The sequence below is a fragment of the Daucus carota genome, chromosome 1 (assembly GCF_001625215.2).
Source record: "Daucus carota subsp. sativus chromosome 1, DH1 v3.0, whole genome shotgun sequence".
Lineage (NCBI taxonomy): Eukaryota > Viridiplantae > Streptophyta > Magnoliopsida > Apiales > Apiaceae > Daucus > Daucus carota.
The window spans coordinates 2115616-2138702 of record NC_030381.2 but is presented as its reverse complement, the minus strand read 5'-3'; the positions used below and the strand labels follow the sequence as shown (position 1 = coordinate 2138702).

General features: G+C 35.1%; 6 protein-coding genes across 6 annotated transcripts; 5 read left to right on the top strand and 1 right to left on the bottom strand.

Annotated features, from left to right (window-relative positions):
• Positions 1 to 608: 608 nt before the first annotated feature.
• Positions 609 to 4782, top strand: LOC108210951 (uncharacterized). The gene is made up of 6 exons (XM_017382418.2): positions 609 to 755; positions 945 to 981; positions 1101 to 1717; positions 2134 to 2170; positions 2896 to 3170; positions 3888 to 4782. Exons 1-6 carry the CDS (start codon positions 708 to 710, stop codon positions 4581 to 4583), a joined length of 1710 nt encoding a protein of 569 aa, XP_017237907.1. The 5' UTR covers positions 609 to 707; the 3' UTR covers positions 4584 to 4782.
• A 414-nt stretch (positions 4783 to 5196) lies between these two features.
• Positions 5197 to 5604, top strand: LOC108210961 (oleosin L-like). Its single transcript, XM_017382427.2, has one exon. The coding sequence runs from the start codon at positions 5197 to 5199 to the stop codon at positions 5602 to 5604; it is 408 nt and encodes a 135-aa protein (XP_017237916.1).
• A 1177-nt stretch (positions 5605 to 6781) lies between these two features.
• LOC108206739 (oleosin L) lies at positions 6782 to 7216 on the top strand. Its single transcript, XM_017377133.2, has one exon. The coding sequence runs from the start codon at positions 6782 to 6784 to the stop codon at positions 7214 to 7216; it is 435 nt and encodes a 144-aa protein (XP_017232622.1).
• A 482-nt stretch (positions 7217 to 7698) lies between these two features.
• LOC108206729 (ubiquitin carboxyl-terminal hydrolase 3) lies at positions 7699 to 12283 on the bottom strand. Its single transcript, XM_017377121.2, has 9 exons — positions 12069 to 12283; positions 10691 to 10822; positions 10555 to 10593; positions 10254 to 10359; positions 10026 to 10084; positions 9701 to 9775; positions 8525 to 8573; positions 8239 to 8315; positions 7699 to 8041 (listed from the first exon to the last, which is right to left on the bottom strand). Exons 1-9 carry the CDS (start codon positions 12141 to 12143, stop codon positions 7946 to 7948), a joined length of 708 nt encoding a protein of 235 aa, XP_017232610.1. The 5' UTR covers positions 12144 to 12283; the 3' UTR covers positions 7699 to 7945.
• Positions 12284 to 13103: 820 nt separating this feature from the next.
• On the top strand, positions 13104 to 18795 carry LOC108205395 (uncharacterized). Its single transcript, XM_017375339.2, has 3 exons — positions 13104 to 13583; positions 16285 to 16414; positions 18345 to 18795. The coding sequence occupies exons 1-3, from the start codon at positions 13161 to 13163 to the stop codon at positions 18584 to 18586; spliced, it is 795 nt and encodes a 264-aa protein (XP_017230828.1). The 5' UTR covers positions 13104 to 13160; the 3' UTR covers positions 18587 to 18795.
• Positions 18796 to 19689: 894 nt separating this feature from the next.
• On the top strand, positions 19690 to 20455 carry LOC108216052 (rust resistance kinase Lr10-like). The gene is made up of 2 exons (XM_017388714.1): positions 19690 to 19919; positions 20047 to 20455. Exons 1-2 carry the CDS (start codon positions 19690 to 19692, stop codon positions 20453 to 20455), a joined length of 639 nt encoding a protein of 212 aa, XP_017244203.1.
• The last annotated feature ends 2632 nt before the right edge of the window (positions 20456 to 23087 follow it).

Below are 23087 nucleotides of genomic sequence, written 5' to 3'. Positions count from 1 at the left end.
AAATCTCTATTGGGCTGAGACGAGGTGGAGCTTTAGATTTGGACACAATTAAATTTGGCCGATACACAGTTATTCACGTGGTCCATTATTGGATTAACTGAACGGGGCTTACAATCTTCTGGTCTTTATTTTTTCTTATTTATTATTTTTTACTATGAAATATTTATATTTTTTTTGAATGCCAACGGTCAGACCCGACCCGACCCGACCCGACCCGACCCGACCCCGCAACCTGATTTATTGAGACAAAACATGAAAGTGATCCGAAAATCACCCGTTTGACACGAAATGGATCCGACATGACCCGAAATTAGAATTTCGTTTATAATAAATTCAATTTCCGAAATTAGAATTTCGTTTATAATAAATTCAATTTTCAGTTTTATTCAGTTTTAAATGATTTTAGCTTCACCTGAAATTGACGTAATTGCTGACACAAACACGACCTATTACCTGAAACGGCCATCTTCTTTGATTCGATCAGAAGGAAAAAAAAATATTCGGTCTAATTTTGGATTCGCTCTTGAATATTGAAAAGTGACCGTACAAAAATAGTATTGGCGCGCCTTGGTATTTAGAACCGGGAGATTTAAAATATACACCGAATAGTACCATTATTGTATGTGCGAGGGCGAGGGAGAGGGAGAGGGGGAGAGAGGGAGAGAGGAGAAACAGAGAGAGAGGGAGAGGCAGAGAGCATCGGAGAAATGACCAAGAATTCAGATTCAGGGTTCAGTCCTAACTCAGAGTCCCAGGTACACAAACAATAACAATTCTTTTCTCTTCTCTCTTTGATTCTATATTCAGATTCATTTCTTGCTGCTTTATTTAATTATAACCCACTAATTGTAACTTACAGATGCATTTATATCTCTGTAGTGTAAAGATTTGATTTTTATCAGTACTGCAATACTTTCTTGATTCGATCTGTATTTTTATTGTAGGGCGTGGGTTCTGTTGACCCCCTTTTGATCATTTCAGGTTAGTATAATTTACCCACTTGAAGTTTTTTGATTTGTGAAATTACCCCAGAAGTAAATTCTGAAGATTTTGTGTAATTGTGTTTAAATATTTTTTTATTTTTTTTTGTAATTGATTAGAGCCACCTGATTTAAAGAACTGGTTTTCGAGCTATGAATATCGATCTCCGGAACTTAACACTGCAGATGGTTTAGAAAGTTGGAATAGTATGATAGTAGATGATAGTGAAGAGGATGAAGAAGTGTCGTTTGTTGAAGATAGCATTAATGTAAAAGGTGAGGATTTAGGGGTTTTCGAGGAACATAAATGTAGTGAGGATGAGTGGAAAAGTAGTGAAGAAGTTGAAGGGAATGACTTTAGTGAAGAGGGGTCTTATGTGGACGATAGTTTTAAGGTGAAAGATGAGAATTTAAGGGTATTCGAGGACCTTGGAGATTTGAGAAGGGATGAATGTAATGAAGGGGAAACTTGTGTTGCAGATAGCATTAAAGTGGAAGGTGAGAATTTGGGTGAAATTGGGGGGTTAGATAGTATTGATTTTGTAGGTTGTGGTGGTTATAAAAGAGACGATTGCAGCGAAGAGGAAACTTATGTTGAAGATAGCATCAAACAAAAAGATGAGAAATCCAGGGTATTACGAGAGACTGGAAATGTTGACACTTTTGTTCAAGACAAAGTAGGCTCAGAAGGATATGTTGGATGTGAGAACAATATTGATATTGATGATGCAAATCAGGTACCACAAATTTTCTATGTTTATAAGAACATTGTAGTTGGCATCTCCAAGTTTCAATTTTTAGCTGGAAGACTTGGGATGTTGACTTACACTCTGTTCTATTTTGGCCATGTTGATTATTAATCAGTTACTAGTACAAGACATTAGTAAATTTAATAACTCATTTGCACCATTTATATCTATTTTTTCAGGATTCTTTTATGATTCGTACCTTAAAAAGCACTGTATCAATAAGATAAGAATTCTCTAACATATAGTGCATTAGTCCTTGACAAAAAGAACATAGTCTGCATATATACTGCTGTTTTTTTTGTTGCACAACTCCTTCGGTAACAATATTCAAAATGTTCTGTTTCTTATTACTTAAGAACTTGCTCATTTTCGTTTCCTAAAATACTCTGGTTGATATTTTATAGGTTGCAGATATGTCAGACACCCTTAACTTTTCTTCTGGTATGCAAATCTCTTCAAGTTGATCCATCTATGAAATTACGTGGATTGCTATTTGTTCTTTGTAAAGAAAAAACAATACACTTGGTATTAAGGCTTTTTACTGTATTCTCAATTCTGGATGTTTGAGGAACTTGATGACTGTTATTTGGGAGAGAGGGACGCCTTTTTTATGCTCATGCTGGGGTGTCAGTGTTATCAACAACACACATGTTTTAAGTCTTTTTAGTGTTTTTTTTAAATGTTCATGCTGGGCTGTTGGTGTTCTTGACAATACACCTGTTGTTAAGGCTTTTTACTGTTTTCTGAATGTTTGAAGTAACTCGATGACTGCTACTGGGAGAGAGGGACGTCTTTTTTAAGGTTCATGCTGGGGTGCTGGCCTAACGAGGCAGTACATATATTGATATCAGAGTCTTGACAAATGGACCAGAGCTCTGTTGTGCGGCTTGTCCACTTAAATAAGCCATGATTTTGATGCTTGTATGATATTTCAGTTGCTATGTTATTGCATAATATTAAAAGAAAGAATATTTTTGCATTTAGTTACATTCCTATAAGATGTAAGGATTGAATGAAATTAATCTGTAGGAATATGCTGACAAATGCCTTGCGTATATATGTGCTTAAGAAACCGGTTATCTGAGCTGCTGAGTACCATTTTTTTTTTAAAGTTCCAATCAGTAATGTGTTTGGTGAAATGATGGTTTTGTGGTTTTTCATACCAGAACCTCCTGACATCAAGAATTGGTTCTCAAGTTATACATATGAATCTCCAGCACTTGATACAAATGACGAATTCAGATTGTCTAGTTATAAAAAAGGCAAGACCAAGCAAGCAGGGCTTCATTTTGGAATGAGCCTGAAATCAGAAGAAGAGAATGGCATCGGAACTACAAAAACTCCTTATAATGAGGCTTCCATTGGCAAACAGATGGATTCAGCTGGATCTGTTAAAACTACCAGTTCTGCTGAAGAAAAAAGACAAGATCACAAAAATTGGGTATCCCTAGTTCTTTTCTTTGTTAAATATTGGTATCTATATAATGGTACTGCTAAGAAAATGATTGATTATATTAGGACATTATACCCTGTAGCTGAATTACTGATCAACCACTAACTAACAAGTTGCCTATTGATATTTCCATGAACACTACACAGACTAGTACAAGATATCCAGATGCGCAACTGTACAGTGAAATGATTGGATAACTCTTGTAACTTTTGTAGAAAGTTTGATATAAACTACTTTCTCCCAACCCATTGCTTACATGAAGCTACTAATATACCTTAGTTAGAAGGCAGAGCAGAAGTCTAGGGCCTCTAGGCTATATTTATATCCAGCACTGTCTACTGATCATCTAGTAAAGGCAATGAGAAATGAGTCACTCTCTGGTTAGTAGTTTTCTGGCGTCAGTGTTTTATTTGATTGCCATGAGCCTTTGAAAGTAGGTTTCTTTTGCTAAACAAGACATTTTCCGTTTGATTTACTATGTGATACCAACTACTATTTTACATATAACTGCAGAAAACAATTGCTAATATAAACTAAATCTGCTCTCTCAATTGATCATCTTTTGGGTTTTTCTCGGTGTTTTCTAAATCATATTCCAAGGACATTTGTCAGGGGAAGCTACTTAGTACAGTAATAAATAATATCTGCAGATATATATTACTTCCGTGCTCCTAAGCTAATGGTTTTCTTAATGTGAACTATCAGGGCATAAACTCATGTTCAACAATTAACCCGCCTTTCAAAGTGATTTCCCAACAAATTTTAGAAAGCAACTCAGCATCAGATAGCGAAGCTGTTTCAATTGAAGATGTTGAGTTTTCAGACCCGAATACAAGAGAGATTCCTAGAACACGAAAGAGAAAATTCCCTCAGAATGACTTTCAGAAACCATTTGAAGCCCTTAATAGTTCAGGCAATGAAGAGAGCTCACCAAGAAAGTCATTGAACAGAAGTATTTATGTGCAGGAAGACTCGGGAGGTAGATCTCAATCAGACAAGGATATGTTTGTATCGCCTAAAAGTAATTTGGACTTTGTAGCCAGCAGAAGGAGCTCCTCAAGAACCGATATGAGCAATAACAAGGAAAATGACAGAGCCAGTTGTGCAGCGAGTGGATTTATTTTAGCAAGAAAGAACAGGAGTTCAAGAGAAAATGATGAGAATTCTCTAATTAGGCCACCCACGGCCAATTCTCAATCTGTGAGAAATGGAGTAAAAGTTTCATCAGTTGGTAACAGAGCTGAGTACTTGAACAGAAGAGCTTTAACAGACACAACGAACACTCAACCCTCTGATGTACTTGGAGTTGCTGGGAAATGGAAGTGTCCCCAGAAAAGTAAGCCAAATCTCGGCCCTCCTATGAAGCAGCTTGGACTTGAGCGCTGGGTACGTCGTTTATGAAAATCATTCTTTGTGCTCAAAGATATTGTTGGAGATGCTGTTAAAGGCTATACACTATCTTTCTTTTAAATTTGAGTTGAGCTGGATTACTAGCTACAAAGTACTGCTGTAATAAGCAATTGAATTGCACCCTTCAATCTATAATACTGAGCTTTGCATAAATAGTGGACCGATAAATAGTAACATTGTATTCTCCAAAGCAGACTGGCAGTAGCTTCAGATACTATACAGGCAAGTACTCCCTCCGTCTTCAAATATATGTCGCTAAACTTATTCGTAGAGTTAAAGTCATTATTCTTTATAAATATTCTTTTGTGAATTATAATATAAATTAGAGACTTTTATTTAGATTTTCTTAGAAATAATAATTTTATATATGCTCGGATTTGCATTATTACTCTATGCTTGATCATGGAATACAGCAAAATTAAGTTTGTTCCGATCTGAACTTTGTCCAGTAACTCAAAATAAATATGTAAAGGACAAGGAAGTAAAGCTGTATAGCATCATTTAGTTCTAGCCTCTTCTGCATGCATCAGTTTCACTCTTTATATACACCTTCACATCTCTTCAGTCTTCTGCATCCTCACAGCCTAGCTAACCGCGAAAAACAATGGCACATCATCGTCATCATCATCATCACCAACAATCCCACAAAGTTGTCAAGGCCACCACAGCACTCACTCTCACCGGCTCTCTATTAGTCCTCTCTGCCCTCACCCTATCCGCCACTATCATTGGCCTTGTCCTCGCCACCCCTGTCTTCGTGATCTTCAGCCCTGTTCTAGTCCCTGCTGCAATCACCATTTTTCTCCTAGCAGCTGGAGTTTTCACCGCGGGTGGACTAGGGATCACCGCCACCTTTGTGTTTTCGTGGATGTACAAGTACGTGAATGGACAGCACCCCATTGGAGCAGACCTGCTGGACTCAATAAAGTCGAAATTTGTGGCCACAGCTGCGGCTATAAGGGAGAAATCGGCTCAGCTTGGGCATGATGCTCTTAAGAAAACTAATCAGTAAATGTAATGCTGTGGTTTAATCAATAATCTTAACCATTAAAACTCTTAGTAATGAATTATGATCTGTTTAAGTTCTCAGAGTTTGGTTTTTCTTAATGAATGTTTGTCTGTTTCTGTTGTGTTGGTTGTGATGTTTCTGGTTGTTAGTTGTGTTTAATGAAATGGGGTTTGTTGGTTTCGATCTTCTGATCTTTTATTTGTCTGTTTTCTTATCGGTTCAAATGTTGCTGCTATGAAACGTTCGTACATTTAAATCTCGATAAATGAATGTAGTTGGAACCAGAAAATTTTATTTATTTATCGAAATTTTGGATCATCAATTTTAATGGAGTAAAAGTTGGTAACAAAGCTGAGACGGTCTACAGTTTACTTTTTTTTTTTATAAAATGGTTTTATTATATCAAAACTGGAAGATGAGTTTTCTTCATTCAACAAAGTATATATCTAACCGAAAGTACGTAAATACTCCGAAAGACCGTCTACAGTTTGGTTGAACTTAATTTTAAGATAATTTATTTATTTTAGTATTAAAATTAATTTATATAATTAAATTTGTATTGAAAGCTCGGTTGCAATTTGATCAACTGTCAATGAAGTTTACTCTTAAAATAAATGAAATTTAAAAATAATCATCAAATTTTTTAAAAATATGTGAAAAAAAAGTTAGGAGATCAACCTATCTAACAAAGAGAATATCACATATCTTATAGTCCGTATTTCAAAAATTAATTTTAAATACAAGTTGAATTATGTGTTACGTATATTATACTTTTCGTTTCTTATTTATTGAGATAGGATCATTTATTTTTATGTTGAGATAAGATCGATTTTATTGATAGGTTCTGTGAACACCTTATCTTCCGCGAAGCTCGTCCATTATCTCAACACTCAACATACTCATCACAATAGGAGGAGTGAGGCATCATATAGTCACATGAGTTAACCCACCCACCGAATCGAACCCATCGCCTCTTCTGAGTTCTGCATGCATCAACCTACGTGTCATGCAGTAACCTCCTCAGCTCGACACGTGCATGCATAACCTCATTACCAAGTGACACGTCACATCCCATGCATCACTTTTTCACTCTTTATATTCACCACCTTTCACACAACAAATATTCATCACTCTCTTCAGCCTTTTACAAATTTATTTATACTCTGCATCTCTGAAAACAATGGCTCAAAATCAGCAGCCTCAGCACCACCACCAGGAGCAGCCTCAGCAGCTCTCTCGCAAAGTTGCGAAAACCACCACGGCGGTGACTCTCACCGGATCACTCCTACTGCTCTCGGCGCTGACGCTGGCCGCCACCGTCATCGGCCTCGTCCTCGCCACCCCGGTCTTTGTGATCTTCAGCCCGGTGCTCGTCCCTGCGACGATCGCCGTCTTCCTTCTCGGGGCCGGAGTGTTCACCGCCGGTGGACTCGGGGCCACCGCCACCTTTGTGCTGACGTGGATGTACAAGTACGTGTCGGGTCAGCACCCGGTCGGAGCGGACCAGCTGGATAGGATCAAGTCGAAAATTGTGGGCACGGCTGAGGATATCAGGGAGAAATCAGCTCAGCTTGGACATGAAGCTCTCAAGGGAACTAAGGGAACTAATTACTGATGATGTGCTATGGTCGTTTAATTGACAACCCCATGAGTTCTTAGTTATGTTTAGCTTTGTTCAAGTTGTCAGTGAGTTTTGTTTTTACTTTGTTTTCAGTTATGTATTTCTATGTTACTTGTCTTTAATGCAACGGGGTTGTTTGTTTCTAAAATTCGTGTTCCGAATCTGATTAACAAGAATCGGAATCTGGTTAACAAAAATCGGAACCTTATTCTTGAACTTGGTTAACAGAAATAGAATCGGAACCTGGTTGACAGGAATAGGAACATGAGTTCCTGAGGTGTTTGGATGGAACGAGATCTCCAATTTCATCCCCAATTTAACAATTTCACTTAAAGGGTAAATCCCCATTTTATTACACTCATTTGGGATACGCGATCCAAACACCCCAAGAATCTGTTTCAAGTTTCAACATCAGTCTCTGTTTCAGTATCTCAGAACACCCCCAGTCTCTGTCTCAAGTTTCAACATCAGTCTACTTTACTTTAACATAACGGTTCTGATAGATCATCGGCTGAATTCGGCTTTCGAAGAGTAAAGTAAATATAACAGTTACATACTAGAAGGGAAGATCTTAGAACAAAATGGCTATTGCCATTAAACATAAAAGTCGAGAAAACGATGATGGTGCTGAGAAAAGATGATGGTACTAAGCTCGAAAAATCCTGATCTTAATATATAACTTTAGTCAAGGTTTATGTCGGGCTGAAACTGTTATACATGGAGTCAAGCTCCCTCCACTCTCTTTGAAATAGCAATTAAGTTGAAGTTCATTGAACTCGGGTTCTTTGCTATCATCCCTTGTATAACTTTTCCAGCATCCTGCAAAGTACCAAAATCATTTATTCTTCGTAAAATTGAGCAAAGTAAACCTAGTGGATTGTATGTATACATAATGTTACATTACCACCAGAAACTGCCTATGCTAGATTCTAGTTTTCTATAAGATGGATAATGATCTTAAAATCCACAAAGTTTGTAAGAGAATCTACTGTATTTGGTCACATTTAGATAGTTACCCGTAATAAACTGCTAGGAGTGGTGGCACCATGTGAAATTGGTCCTGCCCTCCTTCCATCAAGCTCATATAGTTGTCCTGCAAATAGCATAATTACAATACTTTAGATAACAGCAGAAAAGTAGCCACAGGTACTAATGCATTGAATTATGGCTATTTCGAATCAAACTTAAACGAGAATGGTCTATGAATGTGATGTACAAGTACTCCATAATGGAATTAAGCCAATAATTGCTATTATGTGTCGATGTGTGTAGACTAAGCAAGCAAGGGATATATTTACGTACCATCCACGCATGTGAAGCAGATGAAATGAGTGTCTACATTATCCAAAGCCTGAACGAGAAAATGTAACATTAGGAACATATAAAATTAAATAAAATCAAATAACAATACGTGAAGAAGTTCATACAATCAAATAAACCGTGTAATCCAACATAACAAAAAAAACGTAGAGTACATACAATCAAATAAACAGTGTAATCCAACATGCAAACGAAGAAAGTCCGACGATAGTGACCAATATTCCAGAACTTACTCTTTTTGTGCTACACTTTCATTTTAGGTTGATATTTTTATATTTACTACATGCAGAAAACTGAAGTGCTTAAAATTTTCATTTCAGAAACAGCTTGTGCCTGAATTCAGCACCTTTGCCATTTAGATATTTTTGTTCTCTGTTATTTTAGTGTGAATAACAACAGCCCTAATATATTTGTATTTGTAATTACTTATTCTGTCTTTAACAACTCGTGTAAATTAAAATATTGTAAAATGAATAACATAACATTAAATATGTAAAAATGCAATTATCAATGCATGATCTACAAAGCCGGATATTCTCGTGATAATGGCAGTTCAGCATATGGTATCAAGTTAGGAAAAATATTTTTTTTTGACAATGCAGGCTTATATGCCTTACAACTTAGTATCTGTTCTAATAATTCTCGGGGTGAGCCAGAGTCGAACCCGGGTGCCCCGGGTCAACAGAGGATAAACCCACCACTGGGCTATCCAATCGTGCTCATAAGTTAGGAAAAATATTTAATTAGATATTTCGAACTTCTCACGGCCACTTCTTCTCTTAAAGCTACCTGCATGCACTACACAATTCTAACATATATTTATCTTCATCATTCCTTTTCCTAAATAAAACCAGAGCTTCAATAGTTTTTAACAAAGCTAATAACATCATTATCAGCTGGTTAAAAGGATTAAACCTTCTTTAGTTCTTTGATCAACGATTAACTAGACTTTTACATCATATGGCATGAAAAGAACAGTATTTGATAAATCATTCATAGACATCTCCATAAACCAAATTTTCATTTCCATCTAGAAATTCAATGGAAAGGATAGGTGCACTTGTACAGTATCTAGAAATACAAGAGATTGCAAAAGTGTATAGATAATATTCTGTTTCCTAGAAATCAAAGCACATTAGCATACAAACAAAAGCTCACCTCAGTTTCACCAGCAGAAGCAGCTACTGTGTGAGCAACTTCCATTTCTCTGTCATTTTCAAGGAATAAAGCACGCTGCAAATGATTATAAACAAAGCATGAGAGTAAGATATATGAGCGTACAAAACGATCGTGCTGTTTATATATTATTGTACCAAATTTCCTTTAAAAAATAAATACATATAAGAGGAAAGCCTTGTGCTTAAGAGCGGTTTCCATGGCAAAAACCATGTTGCTTTCAATATAAATTTGCTGCAAGCGCACACAGCTCTCTGCTCTTAAGTACAAGGCCAAAATCCTTAATTAAATGAATGAAAAAGATAACCTCCATTGGATCCATGCTGGCAGTTGATTTGTAGAACTTATCCAGATATGAGTCCTCAACTGCAGAGTAGAGATGTCAATAGCCACTAAAATACTATAATGGACAAGTCCAAAAGAGAAGCACGAGATTGACCCCATAAGTCCATAAGACCATAACCATTCATGTAAAGCATGTGAACCAAGTATTAATTACAAAAGGTAAAATATAGAAAGTTTGCAGCACACTTACGAAGATGTATCTCTGAAGTGATATTTCCAACAGCGTGAAGAAGTCCAACAGTTCCACAAGCATTTCCTACAGTTTGTCTCATAAAGTAAACTCCCTTAATCTGATCCTGCAGTACATATAAATATACAGTTTAGGTATACAAGATCATCTAGTATAAGATGTGTATACAATTGTAGTCCATAAAAAATATTCAAATTAGAGGACCAAGTTTAAAAGAGAATAGGGGCAAAAATAAATCACGAGATGCAAATGCAACCTTAGAATCCAGTACACAACCATTTAGAGATTTATCATGACTTACCTTCGTAACACTGTCTTGTTGTACTCTCTCCTGTTCACTCTGCAACAGGAAATCATAGGACAAATTATTTTCTTATAATGGTGCAAGTATTAATAATTAAACAACAGAAGATGATTGTATATCCTAAACAACAAACCTGAGATGTGAGGGGGTATAGAAACAAAACTGCAAGCACTGGCTTAGGCACCATTTCTAAAAGTTCTTCATCAAAACCGTAAACATCGTAGCAACCTACCTCATCCTCACGGACACCAAGACCCCAGAGAAACTGCTCCCAAACAAAATTCAAATCAGCAACTATCAGAAATAGAACGGAATTTTTCACCAAAGAGATAAACATACATAGTGTCTAATCCTACAAAACTTCCAAAAAGAGGGTAAACATCGGATGCTATGTTTTGGTCCCAAACAATCAATGTTAGTATAGCATGAACAAACATTCAAACAATCAATGTTGTTTAAATAACACAATAACAAGCATAAAAGTCAAAAACACGACAATTTAATGTGAAAACCCCTCCAAAGAGGGTATAACCTTAATTCCACTTACATAAATGTTATACAAGAAAAGAGTCACTCCTCACTTGACACTCATGAAAAAAATCATCTCAATTTTTTTGCAAAAAACTCTAAAGTTACATCACGCTGCTTGCTTAGTATAAATTAGTGGGCATGGTTTGATTTGGTCTGGCGGAGAGCGAAGACACTCTATTTACAAATTACACACACTTAAAATCTTATTATCATCCTAAAATCCACAGGTTTTCCGATCCTAATCTATTATAGACCTTTATCAAAAAAAAATATCCTACCACTAAAATAAATACATTACAGAAACTCCACCAACATAAGACATAAGAAATTCGAGTCAACCTGATATTATATACAAATTTGAAACATAAACCCGAACCCCCGGTAAGCCACACAAACTCACTAGTTACTCCAAGTCTCCGGCTAATTCTTCCTTCATATCACCAAAAGAAACAAACCACGTCCGACTTGTTATAACCACACAACAGTTCACCTCCTGGATACAAAGCCAACACTAGTACACTTCAACCTAAATCCCGGAACACTAAAACACTTAAATTAATCATCCATGAAGTCCTCCACAAATATGATACATAAAACTGGTAAATCGCCCAAACTCACTCCAAGTCTCGAATTCTTCCATCATATCACCATAAAAATTTAAAATAAAAAAACCGAGTCCGACTTGTTATAACCACACCGCAATTCACCTCCCGAACAGAAGCCAACACTAGTACACTCCAACCTATATCCCTAAACACTAAACCGCTTTAATAAATCATCCATTAGCCACTATAATCGCCTTAACATCGTACTAACTTCGAATACACATGCAATTTCATTTCATCAAAATCATCAAACAATAAAGTTAATACAAAATCACAATAATTAACCTAATTAAAAGTGCATATATTATGATTTACATCTAATAAACAGAACTAAAAAGAGATGAGAAAAGAGTGAGGTGGTGGTGGATCTAAGACCTGGTTCATGATATCGGGGTTAGCTTCGAGAGGAAGCCACCGCTTCTTAGAAGGCGCTGCTGATGCTGAAGACATCGCGATTGTCGCGGCAAACACGAGCTTGTAACGATTTGTAACTCAACGGAGAGGTTGCGTTTTGATTCGTCGCTTGAGTTGTGGAGTTTCTTTTCAATCTGAGTTCTGATTTTTATGGGCCGACTCAAGTGACTGGGCCTCAGTTGGATCGGCTGAGATTTTATAGATTTAATAAAAAAATCATGCAAATACTTGGATTAAATTGTTAAAAGTATTTCATTAATGTGTTAGGGTAGTTATTATCGTGATGGTAAAAATCGGAAATCAGATTGTTTGTATATTGATTCATGATTTATTAAGTATTGGTAAGAAATTTTGCATACAAATCAGAACCTAAGCAATAAATTGAAGATATACCTTCTAAAGATTAAAGAATATGAGCACGATTGGATAGCCCAAGTGGTGGGTTTATCCTCTGTTGTCCCGGGAGACCCGGGTTCGACTCTGGCTCACCCGAAAAGTATTAGAACAGATACTAATTTGTAAGGCATATAAGCCTGCATTGTCAAAAAAAAAAAAAAAGATTAAAGAATATATGTACTCGTGAATTTTTAAATAAATTGATTTTCAAAATTACGGTTATACATGAGAATTCTTGAAATTTTTAATATTATTTTTAGTATTTATTAAGGTTCTGTAGTAGAAGTGTAAATGCAAAAATGTCGTATTTATGTATCATACGTTTGAAATTATTTTAGAATACAAACAATAATATAAAAGACATGTGTTCAAATTTAGATACTTAATATATATTTAAAATTTAGAATTTTACAATAGAATCCTAGTGATTATATGACTCTATTATTAAGAATTGATTCTCTGTTAGATCGACCCAAAAATTAAATTCTAAAATTATATGCTCATGATAATTTAGCGTAACAATATTACGTAAACATTTACTTACGATATTGATATTTTTTTTAACTTTTTATATGAATTATTATTATTATTTTTTGAGGTCAGGGGACTATAAAGTTACAAAACCCTCACTTAACCCCTCCACCCTCTCACTCCAAAATGCTCCTCCAACGATCCACCCGCCTCCTGACCCGATCCACCCTCCGCCGCTTCTCCCACTCCGCCGCCGCCCTCGTCCAACCCGACCCGCCGCAACCCGACCCATTTACCTACCTCCCCGACCTCCCCAAACCCGACCCGAAACACGCCGAGACGATCCTCGCAATCCCCCGCGCAATCTCGGGCAAGAACATCTCGGCGAAGGAGCGGAAAGCGGGTCGGGTCCCCAGCATTGTGTTCGAGCAAGAAGACGGGCAGCACGGCGGCAATAAGAGACTCATTTCGGTGGAGACTAATCAGATTAAGAAGCTGGTGAAACATTTGGGGAAGTCTTTCTTTATGTCCAGATTGTTTGAGCTGGAAGTTAGGCCGGAGTTTGGGTCGGATCAGGTTGTCGAAAAAGTTCGGGTTTTGCCGAGACTTGTAAGTTTATGGTTTGTGTTTTTCGGGTTTTCTTGATTATTTATTGAATTGTTGTTGATAATGGTATTGTGGAATTTGAATGAATAATCTAGAACTAGTTTAAATTTGAACTAATAATCGAGAACTAAAATCGTAGGGGGGTTTGCTATATGCTTATGAATAATTAGTTGTAGGAGCACACTTTTGATTAGATGAGGCTAATTGGATTATAGTGGTTGTTAATTCTACAGGGAGGTCTTCCTTGGTTGGAGTTTACATTTTCAGGTTTTCTTGATTATGTGTTGAAATGTTGATGATAGACTATTGTAAAATCTAAATGAATAGCGGTGCATTAGTTTAAATTGGTGTAGAGCGTAAGAGTGGTAGTATAGGACACTTGTTAATCATTTGGAAAGGTCTTTCTTTTTGTCGAGATTGTTTGAACTTGTGGTTTGACCCAATTTCGGATTGGATGAGGTTGTCGAGGAAGACTAGGACTTGCCTAGAAGTGTAAGCATATTGTATACTTGTTTGTTGTGGTTTTCTTGATTATTGTACTCTTATTATGTGAAAAAGTTAAAGTTTGTGTCTTGCCTAAAGGTGCAAGTGTGCAAATATTTTTTTCTGGTGGGTATCATGATATGTATGTTGTTGTTTGATTACTTATAAGTTAATGTATGTTTGAACTTGAGAAACAAGGATATGGGTGTGGGGTTCCGAATGCGTACTGCGAGAGAGAGGATATACGAATTCGATATATATAATAAGATGGGGATTTGGGTGGTTGTTTGAAAACTTGTTAGTTTATGTATGTACGAATTATGAAGTTGTGATATGTTGGGTATTAGAGCTTCCCTAATACATTTTAGCTCATTTGCAGTATAACTGAGTTTTGTTGTGCCATTTTCGAGTTTTGTCTCTATAATCGTATTGATGATAGTTGAATTTTCAGATCCAAATTTATTATTTAGGTCAAAATAATATCATTTAGGCCATTCTTTCTTATCATTTGATCTTGAGGTTTTAGTGAGATTTAGAGATAGTTAGGGTGTTTCTTAGAAATGTACGTGTGTATTCTATTCTTGTTTTTTGTACTCTTGATTTTGTGTATTTTGTTCGATTACTTGCAAATTTATGTATGATTAGCATTCAATAATTAAATTGGCATGCGAGGTTAGTTTATGTTAAGTAGGTACATGTATCGGTCAAAACACTTGTTTATTGTACAGTATATGATTTAACCTGTTCTTTGATTACTTTCAGATTTATGTGCACCGAGTTGAGTGATATATTGGTATGAGTGGTTAGGTCATCTATAAATATATAATACATAATTTACCTGAAAATGTATACTGTAACTGCCATGGAACTGAAATCGAATTGAAAAATTAGCTTCAGTTAAAATGTTGTGTGAAGAGTGGCAATGCGGCGGTTGATGTTTATAACTACAGTGAATGACATTTTGATACTAGGAGGGTGTTTGGCTTAACTTCAAATAAGTAAGTTAGTAATTGAAGGACATAATGAGCCAAATTAAAGTTCCAGATCTTTATCGACAGCCATTTATAAGAATGCGCCTTAGAATAAATTATCAGTCCACGTGGCAGGAGTTCTTTTATCTGTGTATTTGAGAAAAGTAGGCATAAATTGAAAATGTGATGATCTGAGAAAGATGCAATATAATATTATTGGGGACTACAGTATCTTAGTGTTGATTATAACTATAGTGTCCTGTCTTTTTTCGTCGTATATATTTATTAGTAGTTAGTTATAACCTATAAGAGCATACTTTCACTTAAAAAGATCAGTCTATGTAATCGGCCAGGATAATCAGAATCGGACGCTTGTTAATCATTTAGGGAGGTCTTTTTTTTTTTCCTTTCGAGATTGTTTGATCTTATGGTTGGACCCAAGTTTGATCAGATGAGGTTGTTTGAGAAGTTTGGGTCTTGCCTACATGTGTAAGTATGTATATTGTATATATGTATGTATGTTTAGTGTTTATTCCTGTTTATTGTACTCTATATCGTGTATAAAACTAAAGTTTGGGTGTTGCCTACAGTGAAAGTATTTATGTTCTGTTTTCTTTTTTTTTCTTTGGTTTATTGTACCATATATGGTGTATAAATGTCAAACTTAGGGTCTGTCCTATATAAGTGTAAGCATGTATAAACTATTTTCATGTTATAGCACTTGTAATTTTATGCATGTATACATGGGTCTGGGCATTGGGTTGTTGGCATGGCTTATGATCAATTCTAAGGATTAAGATTTCGGTATTTATGTTTATGTTTGTAAGTGTGTTGTTCTAGAACATCCTGATATTTGGGGAAAAGAAAAGGCTTGAAGGAGAACTTATAATAATAAACAGGCATTTTAGGTCATCTGCAGATTAATCTAGTCGTCAGTTGTGCCATTTTCGGGTTTTATCACATTTTATTCACTCAGGCCATCCCTTCTTTTGCCCTGATTGTTTGATCTTGAAGTTTGACCTGATCTTGGATCAAGTGAGACTATGAAGAAAGTAGAGTGTTTTCCATAAGTGTAAGTATGTATCAATGTTTTCTTGCTTGACAGTCATAATGACGGGCTCATATCACCTTTTCCTTTGTTTTTGATGATAGTGTTTGCTACTTAAATCTTTTTGCACCATATTAGCACTAGTTGACAACTTACACATATAAAATTACTTTGATTTATTTTCCTCTTTTATATCAATCAGGTTCATTTGCAAGCTGGTACAGATGCAGTATTAAATGTGACATTCATAAGGGCCCCGTCACATGCTTGGTTAAAAGTTGAAGTTCCTCTTATGTTTATAGGAGATGATGTATCTCCTGGGTTGAAGAAAGGTATTTAGAGATGTCTCTTCTGATAAGGTCCAAATGCCTTTTTGTTGACTTATATGTGTAGTTCGGTGTGGGCCCTGTCCTTACAGAATACAACGTCCCTAATGCTTTTGTATATGTATACGTGAATATTTTTCGTCCTATCATGAACATAAATGTTTCAGAAGCCAAGAAATCTAAAACCTTGGATGTCAATTGTTCGCCACACTTTGACAACCTTCATGTGATATGCCTAATATGTGGGTCTAGGAACTACATATATATCGACTCCCTAGACTTTTTTTGGTAGAAAATTTTATATAATTTCTCATCGAGTTTTGGAGTGTTTTTGGAAATGAGCCTAGCACTGAGTTTTTAAATTCTTCATTTTGCCCTGGGATTGCATACATCCCTTTCATAGTGATTTAGGTTACACCATGACAGGGACTTATTGATGAGATTCCGCATTCAAAAATTTGTGAACATCCACTAAGCAGCTGAGCCAATAACCTCAAGTGACTCGAGCCATAGAACGCAACTCTGTTACATTATTATATTTTTTAAAAGATTCTTCTAAGCTTTGGACTTCTGGTTACTCTTTGAAAAAATTTATTGGTTGGTACAGTTTCCGTTCCCTGCATAGCAGCTTTATTGTAGTTTGGTTATGCCATCTAATATTGAAATATTTATTAATCTTGAACTGAAACTTAATATTAAGCATCAATTATCATTTTGCTTTTGTCCTTGTACTTTTGATGCATTTGGTCGATCTTTTAGTGTTCAACTCATCTACATTTTTCTGTATTACACATCAGTTATTACTGGATTATTCCATTAATTATTCATACATGTTTTACTGTAGTGGTAGAATCACTAGAATGAGTACAAGGCCGATCCACAGATATATATTGTTAATCAAATACCAAGAGTAAATTTGAAGATGGTGGTTGAACTTTTCGGATTTTCACAAAATGTTGGCTTATTTTTTAAAATACCAAAACATTGGCCAGACTTTTCCTCTGTTTTTTAAAAAAGTGGTTGTTGTCAACTCCCGTTAATGATACGCGGTTGAGAATCAAAAATTAAAAGATTAAATTCCAAGATGGTGGCCAAAATTTTCAAAATTTCACAAAATATTGCTTGATAATCAGTCAATATTTTGTGAAAATGAGAAAACTTTAGCCACCATCCTCAAATTTACTCTTTAATTATTAATACTCAGCGGCGTGTCATTAACGGAGTTGACAGCAGCCACCTTTTTAAAAAACAAAGGAGAAGTCCGGCCAACGTTTCGTTCTTTTAGAACTTCAGCCAACATTTTGTAAAACTTTAACCACCACCCTGAAATGTACTCCAAATGATAATTTATGAATAGATAAAGAAGGCTTGAAAATCAGAAAAATGGCATGATAATTTTTTTTTTGTATCTGAACCAACGTGAAGGTGACAGTTTCTCCTGTTAATATCTTTATTATCAAAGATATTTTATTTGTGAGAAGAGAGTGAGTTTCAGCATTGTTTTGAACAACCTGCTCTACTTATATTCTAAGTAATGTGTACTGACACTTCAACTATTTTCCGCTGCTTCAGTTTCTGTTGAGGGCATCAAATTGTCTGTCACTATTATTTTTGAAACGTCTTTAGCACTCGCTTGTCTTTTCTTAAAGATGTGAGGAAAGGTTGCTGTCTTGCAGAGACCGTATCGCAGTCCTTTATACTTTTGAATTTTCCTGCGTTACTATGGCCAGTCTCTTGTTAAATTCTCGTAGTTCTAATCCTCTTGTGCAACATGTAACGTTTTCATTATACGGCTGTATATTATTTTGGTCAGTTTATTTGATTTTATGTATAGGCTTATATTATTGCAACCGAGTCATATTGCGATTTAGTTTATCTATATGGAGGCTTATTTTATCGCGATTCAGTATTAATTGTCAGTCCTAAAACTTTGCAGGAGCATACTTGAACGTAATCAAGAGAAAGGTCAAGTACTTGTGCCCAGCAGATGTTATTCCACCCTATATTGAGGTTGATCTCAGTGGATTGGATGTGGGGCAGAAACTAGTAATGGGGGATCTTAGGGTTCACCCCGCTTTAAAGCTACTTCAGTCGGAGGATGAAGCTGTTGTCAAGATTGCAGGAGCAAGAGTATCGGAGCAACAAAAAAAAGAGAAAGCTTCTGAAAAGAAAAAATAAGACAAAACACTTGATGCTACCTTCTTTTTTTGGTTTGGTTCAGCCTACTACGACAAAGATTGCCGGTTGACGCGATTATTGCAAGTTTTTTGCTTAGGTGCTTGAAAGAAGTACTGGCGATTATTGAGGTTAACCAAGTTTGTGTTTACTTTTCAGTACAATGTCATTTAAATTGGAGTAAATAATTATATACATTTATGCTTTTTAAATTTCAAAATAAATGGTCTAAAATGATTCTAAACTAAAAGAATTTAAACTGGAATTGGAATTAAAATTGTAAATCCATTGGAACAGCTCCAATATGTTAATATGAATTCGTGATAGTTTCTTCCCATATCTTAATATATTAATATATTTCTCGTATATTGTATCGTATATCGAAGAATGTGTATATTATTCGTAGTTAAATAAATTCACATGATTATTCAAAGATCGAATCACAAAAATCATGAAAAATGTGTTTTTCTATATATTATTTGTAGTTAAATAAATTCACATGATTATTCAGAGATTGAATCACAAAAACCAAATTCACCCGGAGTGTTAATTAAGTTAATTATTCACATAATGAGAATGAAATAATACAATCACATATATACTATGACATAAATATTAAATCAGTTTTTAATAATTATGTGGTGTTAAAGTTAATAATTTATATAATGAGAATGAAATAATACAATCACATCTATGCTATGAAATAAATGTTAAAATCTGTTTCGAATGGTTATAGTATAAGACTTGGTATTGCTTTTCTTCATCTTCTATCGCAGGATGAAGAATAGGCATAGTTATCCTAAAGACGTTGAGGCTTGCATTAAGAAATATGGATCTTCACTACCCAAAAGATTCAGATACTCTGCCCTAAAAAAATAACAAATTCATTTAAAGAGGAATTAGGCAAAGGCGGGTATGGAAACGTATACAAAGGTAAGTTACCAGATGGTTGTGTCGTGGCTGTGAAGGTTTTAATTGAAACCAAAGGAAACGGGGAGGAATTCTTGAATGAAAATGCAAGTATTGGCAGGACTTCTCATGTCAATGTTGTCTCTCTGCTCGGGTTTGTCTACGAGGGTAAAAGGCGAGCCCTGATATATGAATACATGCCCAATGGATCTCTAGAGAAGTTCATCCATGGCACTACTCCGTCGTTGAAAGGACAGAATCTCAGCTGGGAGAAGCTGTACAGCATTGCACTTGGAATAGCTCGAGGGCTAGAGTACCTGCATTGTGGCTGCACCGCACAAATCCTACATTTTGACATAAAGCCGCATAATATTCTTCTTGACCAAGATTTTAGCCCCAAGATATCAGACTTTGGGCTTGCAAAGATGTACACCAGAAAAAAAGTGTGTTATTTTCTATAATGCAAGCTAGAGGAACCATTGGCTATATTGCTCCTGAAGTAATTAGTAGAAAAGAAATTTCGGGCCAGTGTCACATAAGTCTGATGTCTATAGCTACGGAATGATGACTCTGGAAATGGTTGGAGGAAGAAAGAATGTGGATGCTAGAGCAGCTCACAGTAGTGAGATATATTTTCCTAGATGGGCTTACAAGCATATCCATGATAATGAGGATACTACTAGTACTGCAGATAATATAACAGAAGAAGATAATATAACAGAAGACGAAAACCATGTTGCCAGGAGGATGATGATCGTGGGACTGTGGTGCATTCAGGCCAATCCGTCACAAAGGCCATCAATAAGCAAGGTGATTGAAATGTTTGAAGTGGATTTAGCAACTTTGGAAATACCAGCTAAGCCTTACTTGTGTTCTGCTCCCACTTCACCGCGGCATTCTCAGCAGAAGGCTCTTTCCGGATCTTCTTCACTAAGTGAATCCACTGAAACTAGTTCGAATTAATATCAGATGAGAATTATATAACTCCATCGACTCATGTAATGTGTTTCCTTGAATCTTGTCTAGTGCCAAGTTAGCTAAGCTAGGTGATCAATTCGACTAAAAATCAACGTGTTAGGAAGAGTACTTATCAGAATCATATTCTTCTTGCGTTCAGGTTCCTCAGAGCCAGTGGGTTCTGCTTCTTTTGTTGAGAACATACAAGATAAATCTATTTTATCCCGACTCTACATTTTTTCTTGAATCTATTATCAGGTCCGGCACTTGAACACTTGTTCATGTTTAACCATTTTAATCGAGTCCAGTAACAAAGATATCAATCAGATTAGTTCAACATTCATCTCTTCTTGATTTTATAGGTCATTCTAACATACAATTAGTCATTTTTTCTGCTTCTGTTCCACCTTATTTTGTTTCAAATTTATCTTTTTAAGCTTACTTATTGACTACTCCTTTCTTGTAATAAAAGTCACTTTAATTTTTCACACCTAGATTTTAATTATTGAAAATTAAAGCGGTTCAGCTTACTTATTGACTACTCCTTCCTTGTAATAAAAGTCACTTTAATTTTTTACACCTAGATTTTATTATTTTACACCTAGATTTTAATTATTGAAAATTAAATATGACTACACCTTTCATATTTAATTCTACGTTATCCAGTTCAATTCAATGCCATTCACGTGAAGAACCAAATGCTGTTACGAAGCTCTTGGTACTACAAAGCAAGAATAATATGACACGAAAATGCAGCAGCAGCGGCCCGGGATGGGGATTCTTCAAGTCCGAAACCTCGTTCTCATTCGGATCAAGAATCCTTCTCCTTCTTCTTTTCTGAATTAAAATCAGAAATGAGAATAACTTTACATTTAATTGGGATCAGAACGGATTCAGAAATTTTATTCAGTTCTCACTGACCGAAATATTCTGAATTCCATTTACAAATTATATTACATAAAATTAAATATAAATACCAAATATAGTTTAGTGACATAGTTGATCAAATTCTATTTACAAGAATGATCTATGTTCATGTGAAAAAATCATTTGTTAAACTCATTTAAATTAGGTGGTCCGTATATGTAACATCACTAAAATAACAATAAATGACATTATCAGGAAGAAACATTTTTGGTCAATGTAATTATAAATTAAAAAATATTTTTTTGTTCTTATTCTTTTATAATTATTTTTACTGCTTGACGCGTATTTTAAAATACATATAAAAATATAATTTTAAAATTTATTTCATAAATATTTTGTTTTATATAAATTATAAAGAGTTTTGTTCATAAAAATTTAAAATATTACTCCCTCCGTCCCCCTCAATTGTTTACATTGGAGTGGGACACGGAGACCAAGACGATGTATAAAAAATGAGTAAAGTTAGATGAAAAGTGGGTAAAGTGGTGGGACCTATCAATATTTAATACTAATAGATTTGAGATGGTGGAGGAAAATAGTGGGTGCAATAATAATTTTTATTATTAAATATGGGATAGTAGGGGAAGATAGTGGGTGTAATGATGAGAAAAATTTACTAGTAACGTAAAAAAATGAGAGGGACATCCCAAAATAGTAACCGTAAAGAAAAGATAGGGACGGAGGAAGTAATATAATTATATTTTACAGAGATCGCAAGATTTCCGTCATCAAACCAAACAACGGCCAGTGTTAGAGTTAATTAGTAATTTGTACTAGTAATCAAGTAATTGCAATTTGCACCTAACATTATTGGCATGGAGAAAAGACAACATAAGAGTATCAAACAACAATAGCTACATCAATCATCATTTGGAGTCCCCAAATCAAACAATTGATTGTATTATTCAATTCTTTTTCATTTTCCGTGGGTCATCCTTTGCCAAACTTTTGAAAATTATCTGAACTGGTTATATATGCAGGGGCATGGGCTTTCTTTTGTTTTTGGAAACGCAAGTCCACGTCAAAAACTCCCATTCGCTCTCTTTTCCTCTTTAAAACAAGCAAATTGAAAGTAGAAGATTATTATTTATAAATTTCGACCAATTTTCGGATAGCTGTGTACCAGCATTCTTACAAAACGGAACTACTTATAATATTTGAAAAATTGATTGCAATATAATTTCCTCAAAATATATCCTCAATCGCTGTTTCTTATACATATTTTGTTTGTTAGAAAAGAGCAAATTTGTTAGAAAAGAGCATGGTTACATAAATATAAAATCAAAACTAATTAATTAATTTATATCGAAGATTTTGCGTAAATCAGATATTTTTAGTTAAATCAAAATTTAATTTAATTAATTACATATTATTTAAATTAATCAAAATTTTTAAATAAATCGATGATATTTAGAAAACCGGAAAAGAGTACTCCCTCCGTCCCATTTTAACTGCTTTTGACTTTTTTACACGTATTTTAAGATGTTAAAAAAATCAAATCTAAACATAATTATTCTTTATAAAATTTATATCAAATTAAAGTTTGGAATCTAAACTTTTATTTGATATAAGAATTGAACTTTTTTATTGAGTGTAGCTATTGTTTTTTTACGCCTCAATATACGTGTTAAAAAGTGACATCAGTTAAAATGGGACAGAGGGAGTAATGTTTTTGATTCATCATGTCAAATGAATGGTCAGACTTTGCAAG

Bases quoted from the DNA above. Each gene is read 5' to 3' on its own strand.
- LOC108205395 (XM_017375339.2), top strand. From the start codon at position 13,161: ATGCTCCTCCAACGATCCACCCGCCTCCTGACCCGATCCACCCTCCGC. The intron at 13,584-16,284 runs GTAAGTTTATGG...TATATCAATCAG, and splicing joins TTCGGGTTTTGCCGAGACTT to GTTCATTTGCAAGCTGGTAC. The intron at 16,415-18,344 runs GTATTTAGAGAT...AAAACTTTGCAG, and splicing joins ATCTCCTGGGTTGAAGAAAG to GAGCATACTTGAACGTAATC.
- LOC108210951 (XM_017382418.2), top strand. From the start codon at position 708: ATGACCAAGAATTCAGATTCAGGGTTCAGTCCTAACTCAGAGTCCCAG. The intron at 756-944 runs GTACACAAACAA...TTTTTATTGTAG, and splicing joins GTCCTAACTCAGAGTCCCAG to GGCGTGGGTTCTGTTGACCC. The intron at 982-1,100 runs GTTAGTATAATT...GTAATTGATTAG, and splicing joins CCCCCTTTTGATCATTTCAG to AGCCACCTGATTTAAAGAAC.
- LOC108206739 (XM_017377133.2), top strand. From the start codon at position 6,782: ATGGCTCAAAATCAGCAGCCTCAGCACCACCACCAGGAGCAGCCTCAG.
- LOC108216052 (XM_017388714.1), top strand. From the start codon at position 19,690: ATGCCCAATGGATCTCTAGAGAAGTTCATCCATGGCACTACTCCGTCG. The intron at 19,920-20,046 runs GTACACCAGAAA...TGATGTCTATAG, and splicing joins GACTTTGGGCTTGCAAAGAT to CTACGGAATGATGACTCTGG.
- LOC108206729 (XM_017377121.2), bottom strand. From the start codon at position 12,143: ATGTCTTCAGCATCAGCAGCGCCTTCTAAGAAGCGGTGGCTTCCTCTC. The intron at 10,360-10,554 runs GTAAGTCATGAT...TATGTACTGCAG, and splicing joins AACAAGACAGTGTTACGAAG to GATCAGATTAAGGGAGTTTA. The intron at 8,574-9,700 runs GTGAGCTTTTGT...TTTCTCGTTCAG, and splicing joins CTTCTGCTGGTGAAACTGAG to GCTTTGGATAATGTAGACAC.
- LOC108210961 (XM_017382427.2), top strand. From the start codon at position 5,197: ATGGCACATCATCGTCATCATCATCATCACCAACAATCCCACAAAGTT.